General features: G+C 34.9%; 2 protein-coding genes across 2 annotated transcripts in view; one reads left to right on the top strand and one right to left on the bottom strand.

Moving 5' to 3' along the window:
- Positions 1 to 2,287: 2,287 nt before the first annotated feature.
- Positions 2,288 to 8,994, top strand: part of LOC117102365 — a gene marked incomplete in the record, with an annotated part of 38,752 nt that continues 32,045 nt past the window's right edge. Inside the window, 4 exon segments of the mRNA XM_033242627.1 lie at positions 2,288 to 2,352; positions 2,972 to 3,050; positions 3,682 to 3,828; positions 7,490 to 7,647. Coding sequence (XP_033098518.1) covers positions 2,975 to 3,050; positions 3,682 to 3,828; positions 7,490 to 7,647 — 381 coding nt within the window.
- Positions 4,439 to 6,377, bottom strand: LOC117102366 (RWD domain-containing protein 2B-like). The gene is made up of 2 exons (XM_033242628.1): positions 6,037 to 6,377; positions 4,439 to 5,749 (listed from the first exon to the last, which is right to left on the bottom strand). Exons 1-2 carry the CDS (start codon positions 6,268 to 6,270, stop codon positions 5,072 to 5,074), a joined length of 912 nt encoding a protein of 303 aa, XP_033098519.1. The 5' UTR covers positions 6,271 to 6,377; the 3' UTR covers positions 4,439 to 5,071.

Here is an 8,994-nt window from a genome sequence, read left to right on the forward strand (position 1 = left end):
TGGGGGGGGGGGGAGGTGGATGGCCAGAAGTGGGCGTGGTCCAGCGTCGTTCAAAATGTCCCGAAAGTGGTCCCCGAAAATTATGACAATTTAGGGGTTCAGAGGCTTATTTAATTGATTTTATAATGTAGATAGTTTACAAAGTATGTAGAAAATACATACGGTAGCATTTTTTCTCCCCGATGTTTTTTTCCTTCCTTTGGGGGGGGGGGGGTGTGGGTGTTGAGGGAGAAGATTTTCTTGCCTCCCCAACCCCCGTAGCGCCGCCACTGACAGGCTAGAAAGTTATTGTTTAGTGATTTTATAAAATGCCATAATTGCCCAATTTATTTAAACGGATGAAAAAAAAATTAAATACCAAACATCTAAACATAAGCAGAAAAGACTTACACGTAACTTCTGACCGAAATTTATTTATATCACAAGGAGGTACGGCGTTAAATGTTTAGCATAGAGTACAAATAATTTTGATTGATTATGAATCTCATATCCAAATTCCAATAAATTACGTTTTATGCATGCACCGAAGTGGAAAGTTGGGCCCTATGTATATGATTTAGGTCTATGTTGTTTACTGAATGGTCTGGGTTAACTATAGTCGAATATGACCACAACATAAGGAAGTTCGCTCCTTAGTAGAAGCGGTTGGCGCATCGGTTGTGGCTTGGCCTCCCAACCTCGAGGTCGGGGGTTCAAAGGCTCTCGCTGGGCAAATCGCTTGTGTCATTTGGCAAGGCACTTTATCTACGGCTGCCTCTCTCCACCCAGTAGTACAATGTACCTGGTAGTTTCGAACACAACTGCGCTGATTTACTAGCTGCAATATTATGGAATTCTTCCTGGAAGCTGAGTATGTTTTTGATCCAATGACCGGGCTTAGAGGCTTTATGCTTAAGACCGACATATTTTTATTATTTTAGGCCTAATACTTTAAATTCTCACCCGCACATTTTGACACTTAGCTACAGACCCATTTATATTTCCTTAAATCACAAGGATGTCCACTCATTTAAATAGTACAGCGAATGATTTATTATCAATCTCATATATATCCAATTAAGATTATTATTAAAATTATCGTTTTATGCATGCAAGTTTAAACTATATAATATACGGTATCTGATATATTTGTCTAGACAACAACCAATTCTAATTTGTTTTTGACGGTTCTTTGTGTATTAAAAAATATATTTATATATTTCTTGCTTTTTTACCCTCGCCATGGCGAAAGGTGCGAACTTAAAATTTAAGGATTTTCAAAATATATGGAAAGTACAATAAAAAAAAAAGCAACAATGTGATGCCAACATTAATAATACATTCATATAATTTATAGGTATAACTATATTTATTTTAAAAGTAGCAGAATTGAGAAAAAGTGGTCCAGGCCAAAGAATTTGCGGTTCGACGGCCCTGGTACAAAAACAGAAAATTACAGGGTTCCTAACGGAAACACGCTACAAAACCAATCGCAGAAATTCAAGGCTGATCTGATACAAAGAACATTACTTTAAAGCAGAAAATGACCGGGGTCGTTACGGAAAACACGTTACATTTTCCGCTAATTTGTATGGAACCAATTTTTTTCAACATGCTACACCAACCACGCAGAAATTCACGGCTTCATCTAACACATTCCTAAAATATTTAATATTCTTGACTAAAAATATATAAGTATTCGTAGATACATTTATTAAGCAGTTGGGTCAAAATTGCACACGTTCTAGGTGATTAAACTTAGCTCTATCTATCTGGGTAAGGTTCGTATATTGACACGAGTACGTTGACTCGGTTGTGTATTTCTTGAGTAATAGGTGCATGGTGTAGGAGAGTAATATAATATTACGTTCAAGTCAAAACTTAGCCCTTGGTACATTACATAAACTGTAAGAACATTAGTAAAGGCAGAAAATTAGAAGGGTTGTCATGGAAGACACGATGATTTTTTTCGGCTACGTGTATGGAACCAAAACATTTTTAACACGCTACGGACGAAACCAATCGCTGAAATTCACAGCTGGTTTTAGAGAAAAAAAATCTTTGGTCGATTGTTTACAAAAAACGCAGATTTAATTTTGTATACAGATTAGTTACCGGTATATAATTATGTGGCACAAAATTATTTCGGCACCAACAGAGTGCCTTTTTAAAAAAACATATAGCAATGTCCTAAACGGCGCTCCATAGCATATGCAAATTTTACATTCTGCTTGACACCTGGAAAAAAATTTTACTTGAGATTGTCCAAGGGGCGTTTCTTCCAGTCCAAACTATAGGTCTGCCGGTGGTCAAGAGTTAGGGTCGGCAGTGAAGGTTTACAACTGAAGGTAGGCGTCCTAAATTTAAGGCACGGTAATTGGCACAACGATATCTTGAAATTTGTTATGTATGTTTATATGTTGCTATTAACGTCTCCTTGACAATAGTAGGCCTATATAAAATTGACTCTTAGACGATTATTTTCAACAAAGTGTTTCGATTTTGATAAAGTTTTGAAGATACGTCAGTGTATCATGTGAAATAGGCTTACCTTACTTTAAAACGTGCATATAATTGCTTTTGATGAATTTCGCTGAATATATAGACTGCTTCTAACGTAACCTTGGCAAATACTTTAGTTTGAAACCCGACATATACTATATTTTCTTTATTGCCATAGCCAATGTAGGCCCTAGTAATGGGAGTATAAAAGCAAAATCATTTTTATTAGTGAAAATAAGAGTAATTTTCGTCGAATTGCTAATAATTCGGATGAGAATCAAATCTGATGTTCGATTTCACATAATTAGATCTCAAATTATGGAACTGTAATAGTAAATATTACATTATCAATAATCCTGTTTTATAGTTAATTATAAAAGCAAAATAAAACCATGGTAGAAACTTGGTAAATAACATAAAACAAATCACGAAATATATTTTATATGAATTGATAATTGAGTGTATTGATATTTTTCCTTCTCAACAACAGAACATGATATTTAACCAAAGATGTGGCCGCCCATTGGTCGTATTTATCCTGTTGTTCATTGGCTGTGTAGTTTCACAAGGTAAGCAACGTATCATTAATGGATTGTGATGCGTGAGGGCGCACTTCATCTTTGTACAATATTGTGGAATTATTTTAGCAACACGAATTTGTTTGCAATTTTATACTAGCAAACTAAAAAAATTAATAAATTTTACCACTGCTTACTATAAAATGAACATCATATTACAAACTAAAATGGAATTTAGGCAACTTCTATAAAACACTCTGCTGTTATCTTTCAAGAATCTCAAACTTTATATTATCCTAATAGTAGTGTAAAGGGCTTTGTAATTTAAAGATGTATTGTTCCATGATATACCAAGAAATTTCAAAAATCATTTTTTACATAAACATGTTCGTTTTGAAGTAACATAAAAATTATCAAATTGAACATAGAAATTAGTTTATTTAAAAAATGTTTACTCATAATTTTACAGCAAAAAATTGATAGAAACACTTCCAGTCAGGGTACATTTTTTTAATGTCAATAATTTCTATACTCAAGTTGACAATTTTTATGTTACTGCAAAATGACCAAGTTTATTTTAAAATAATTTTTTTATGATTTTTAGTCATGATCAGGGGACAATACTATACACTTTTACAAAGAGTTCTGTTTTAGTTCTGTGAATCATTGTTATATAAAATAGATGAGGATTTGTCAAAACTATTAAAAAAATATGAAAGACAAGCAGAAGACTTATCAAGAAAACATCTGGAAGCATTTGGACTGCAGCCAAACCAGAAACACCGAGCTAAGAGGGAATTACCAGAGACACTAACAACCATCTCAGAAGGTAAGTTTTACTGTTCTTTTTTCAATGAAATGCTAATTAAAAGCAGTGGTGGGGGGGGGGGTTGGTAATTTTTTTTAAAATTCCCTCCCCCATTTTTTCCCGGAAAAATGAAAATTGTAAGATTGGCCAATATTGCTTCGATTGGTCTGTCTGGCATTTCAAGGCCTGGCCACTCAAAAACAATGCATTTAACAACTTTTTTACATTTGTAATAAATTTCTGAGCATTTAAATCAAAATAAAAAGCACATTAGAAGCGTTAACCAATAATGTTGGCGAGTCAAATGGCCGAGCGGTTAGCAGGGGCGCCGCAAGCTACAGCCATAATATCGGCGCTGGTTTCGAACGGCACGCTCGCCTATGGTTCTGGTGGTAGAACAAGTCTTCTCGGATAAGGACTATAAACTGTAGGCCCAGTGTGTATACAATGGCTCGTGTGCACTAATTAAAATTGTATTTCAGGTCTGCTATAGGAAAACATTCCCCCAAAAAATTTTACTGTTTCCTCCCACAATTCCGGATGCTGGCGCACCACCCGATTAAAAGAATACGAATAACTCATATTAGAAACAAAACTATAAGAGATTTCATAATTTTTATTTTCATCTGTTCTTTTTTATGTACATTTTCTAACAATTGAATCTAAATAAATAAATAAAATAGATTCTTTCTCTAAAAGAGTAATCATTGTAATATAAAATAATTACAATTATAATATCAAAAATTTCCGTATCATGAAGTTCAAGATAACAATTTTGATGTACTTTTTTATAATAATTAAGATAATTTTCACAGCTATTTTTAAACATAATTTAAATAAAAGAATATATAATAACAAATAACATACTAAATATTCATGTTTTCTATATACTCACTTTAATAATATGATATAAAATGCACTGGCTTTCTCAGTACTTTATATGGAAAGTATGCTATCTCGGTAATGGTGGGTGTACCTTACTGTTGCCAACGCAAACCTTCCTCATCATTACCGAGATAGCATACGAACCGTACATCGAGACACATTGATACGAAATACAATAGACCTTTCCCAAGTGTCATCAAACTTAACAACTCAGCTGACAATCAGAACAGCGCCAGGAACATGCACGTGTCCTACAACGTGTTGTCCCATGAACGCACATGTTTGTGCAAGTTTTTACACTCTCGTTTTTGTGGGACTTCACAACATCCAAGGGGCAGGTCTTAGTGGAACGGTCCATTACAAGAAATTTAGCGTAAGTTTATGATTTATTAGATGCTTTGCCGTCAACACCAAGCAGTATCTTGAACACATCAGCACAATCATGTTCTTCCAGAAACTTAAACAGCATACCAAGATCCATGTGGTACTCCCTCCCTCCTCGTTCATTACTGTGCGGATTAAACGCTTTTTCCTCAAAGCCCGTGAACTTCCTCAGATCAGCAACTTCTCTCCCTTCTAATGGGATATCTTCCCGGTGCTTGCAGGAAATTTTCTTCCAGGTTAATCGCCGCAACCTGTGCCAGTATTCCTCACACGACTCAGTATCGCCCTCTAAGCAAATTATTCCCGGTTTTCCTGGTAAACAGAAACCGGTAACTTTGAATTCTTTGGCCCACTCTAAAATATCTCTTCTTTTGAATTTACTGTATATATGGTGGCTGTGTATCCACAGCCTACAGAAAGCTTCATTACATTGTTTTGATTTTGTAGCTGGTCCTTCAGTATCAGCTTTAATTTCTAAGTAACGCTGGCTGTTGTCCTGAATCCAATTTATTGCTTCCCCAACGCACAGCTCCCCCAGTAAAGCTTCTCGTATATGCCGTTGTAAATCTTCATTAAGTTGCCTTTGGGAGTCGCGTGAAAACGAATCGGATCGAACAATCAGTTCTGGAAGCTCAGATGGGTAAGCATGTGGCAAATCACATATCAATTTTATCTGATGGGAAAAATATAAATTTACTTTTTCATTTTTTTAAACACTGAAGTGAAATAAAAATGATTTAGTATTATATTAGGAAGGACTGTTATTCTCCCAACGTGATGTAGTGCATGAATATTGAATGAAGTGCTTTTGCTGCGTAATTCGTCATCAGAACAATATTATTTATTAATATATTATATTCTATATGGCCTAGGCCTATATTTATTAAATTTCTAAATATATTTTTGCATTTTGTAGTTCGTATATTATCAAAATGCAACTTGGGTATTATTACTACTTACACTGGTTTTCTCATCAACAATGAAGTTAATAGCATACGATAACTGGCGTGTGAAGCTAGGCCCCATGGTTGCTACATGCTCGCTCTCCCCGCAGGCACAAAACTGCTTTATATCGGCGATCACATCTGGGTCGTCGATCTCCAGCTCACCGTCATTGGGGTACATGCATTTCATCATATCTAGCTCAGAGATCTGAAGCTCAAACTGGCTGAGCATTCCTTCGTGTGCCATCATGTATTGAAGCAGCACATATAAAACTAAAATATAGTTAAATCAAAGGTTAAATGTCCCATCTTTTTAGGAGGCTCCACATCGATCTGTCTAACCTGCAAGCACACGTTCCCGTCCCACCGGGCGCTCCGGGCGTTTTTTAGTAGGACCGGTCCCCGTCGTAAACAAATTCGGAAAGCCCTCTAAGCTGGTAGAAATTTGATATTTGTTAATTCAAAATCAATTTAATTGAACATACAAAAATACATAACATAAAATAATCATTTATCCAAATTATAAATTGAATTTTAAAAGTTATTAACGTTTTTTGGCTAGAAATTGTTAGCTTTTTAAGAGTACTTAAGTTTATAAATATAAATACATCAACAATAACAACACCAACACCAAAGAGCATGATTACCACACGTGGAGTGGTGGTGGGAAATTTAAATGTGCGCGGCCTGCTCTGGACAAGGTAGGAAGGTTGATAAAACAGGAAAGAGCAAGGGCTGGGCCAAGTCACTTGGCCAAAAATCGAAAAAAAAAAATTAAGATGGCTTAAAGGCCAATTATAGTGCTCTCTAGTTGGGAGGGGCCTAGTAGCTGGCCTACTACTACCAACAACAATGCCAAGCAAGGCCAAGGCCTGTCTGTCCAACCTGGCGAGGCCTCACTAGGGAGGGGCCTACCTACTTGCTACTACTAGTACTGTACTAGAAAGGCTAACTGGCTAAACTAGCCTAGGATATGGCTGTTAGGCCTAGGCATAAAAAAAAATATATAGGCCTCCACTGGACAAATGGTTAACAGTATTTTTAGGTTTTCTCCAAATTTAATGTATAGCCATGATCATAAACCAGCACAATTTTCTTTTTTGATTATGATATTAAATACTTTTCATGACTTTGTGGACTGTACAACATAGTTGTTCTTTTCTAATGGGTTATATTTGATATAATATACAAAGCTAAGGCCAAATTGTTGTCATGTCATTATGCACAAGGTTGATTATCATGATTGTTGTCATTTTTCCTTTTTTTAATTTGTTCGATTATATTTTGTTTAATTTTAACACAGATATGGCTACAAAATTTAGTCGTGTTCTGATATGATTAATGATTATCATGAACATGACTATTATGATGATGATTATGATCATTATGATTGTACATGATTATTATTATCATTATTAAATTACTCTAATACAGATATTGCTACAAACATATTTATTTTCTCCTCACAGATTTATCAGTTTTAATAAATGTAACTGGATTGAGCAATAACTTGAGGATCACCCATCCGACACATCTCAAAGTGTTTTCTTCAAATGGTATATTTTATTTGGTTGTTGCTGGAACTGATGACAATAGCTTAGTAACAAAGGTCTTCAGACACAATACGGTGAGTTGTAAACTAATTTAAACCGTTAAGTTACCCCGATTTAGGGAGTGTCTGTGTGTGCCTACTGCTATATAACCATAACATTACAGCATGCTGGTTTGGAACCTTTATTATACCATGATTTATATATACATTATTATATTTATTTTATGTATATAAAGCAGTGGCGGTTTTAAGGGTCATTTCAATTCATTTTATTCAGTCTATTATACATAAATAAACAGAAATGTGTTTTGTAGCTAAGCGATCAAACATAAATATATATAAGTATAAAGTGATGTTAGAACAGTAAGATAAACTATAAAAACATTAAAAGACAGTAAAAAGTATTGAGATATATTATTAAAACACAGGACGAAGATAAAAGACAAAGAGCAGAAAATGCATTAAAATAGCATAACATTATTGCATTTATGTTAAAATGATTAAGACCAGGGTGGCCTCAGTCAGCCCGGGCACCCCTAAATTTTTCAAAATTATTTATTTTTAAATGGAGAAAAGAATGTAAGCATACAATGTATTCAACTTTAATTCTGAGAGTGCCTTTAGGTCATGTCATAATGTGTCATAATCATGAATTTTCTTACTTCAGCCCCAAATTTGTAGGGTTGAGGTGGTCTAGACCCTGATAGTCCCTCCTTGGGGCCCCTCTATTTCAAATTCCTGGGTCCACTACTGTTGGCATCAAATTAATGGAGAGCACATATATTCTAGTACAAGCAGTTTGCCCTCTACTTCTAGACTAGGTTTAGGTTGCTAATTAGAAGATTAACTTTTTGTTAAAAGTTTGAAGATTGTTGGTTTGTACTTTTAAAAAGTGGTCTCGAATTAAAGGGTTCTCAGAATTAAAGGGTTCTCAAAATTAAAGAGCTCTCGAATTGTAGAGTGAACTGTATGTATGAGGCTTGCCATCCAAAAACTGGCATTAGTGACCGATAAATGAAAATTTTTAACTTTGTTGTTCTCCACGTTATAAGCTTTATAGTGATGGGTCGTTTTACTGGAATTGACTTCCACATTCTTCCACTTCCACATTCTTATCATAAAGATAATATGCTAGTTACATAGTGACAGTTTGCTCGTTTTGGGATGGAAAGCCTCAAGTATGCACAGAATATAAATAGATATAAGTGCTTATACAGGAATAATTTTCAGTGAAGATATTTTTGTTTTGTTTATTTGGTAGAGTACATCAGATTACGATGAACTTCAGATATTAAACACACCTACTCTGACGGACATTGCAGTGTTTTCTATGGATGATGGTAGCTCATATATGGTATTGACAGAAATTACAGGTAATTACTTAATAAGATCAAGTGCACTAATGAAAAATTAGTGCATGGT

This window comes from Anneissia japonica, unplaced genomic scaffold (assembly GCF_011630105.1).
Source record: "Anneissia japonica isolate Jap-2015-1 unplaced genomic scaffold, ASM1163010v1 scaffold2326_len296723_cov167, whole genome shotgun sequence".
In the NCBI taxonomy this organism is placed as follows: Eukaryota; Metazoa; Echinodermata; class Crinoidea; order Comatulida; family Comatulidae; genus Anneissia; species Anneissia japonica.

Bases quoted from the DNA above. Each gene is read 5' to 3' on its own strand.
- LOC117102366 (XM_033242628.1), bottom strand. From the start codon at position 6,270: ATGATGGCACACGAAGGAATGCTCAGCCAGTTTGAGCTTCAGATCTCT. The intron at 5,750-6,036 runs GTAAGTAGTAAT...TTTTCCCATCAG, and splicing joins TTGTTGATGAGAAAACCAGT to ATAAAATTGATATGTGATTT.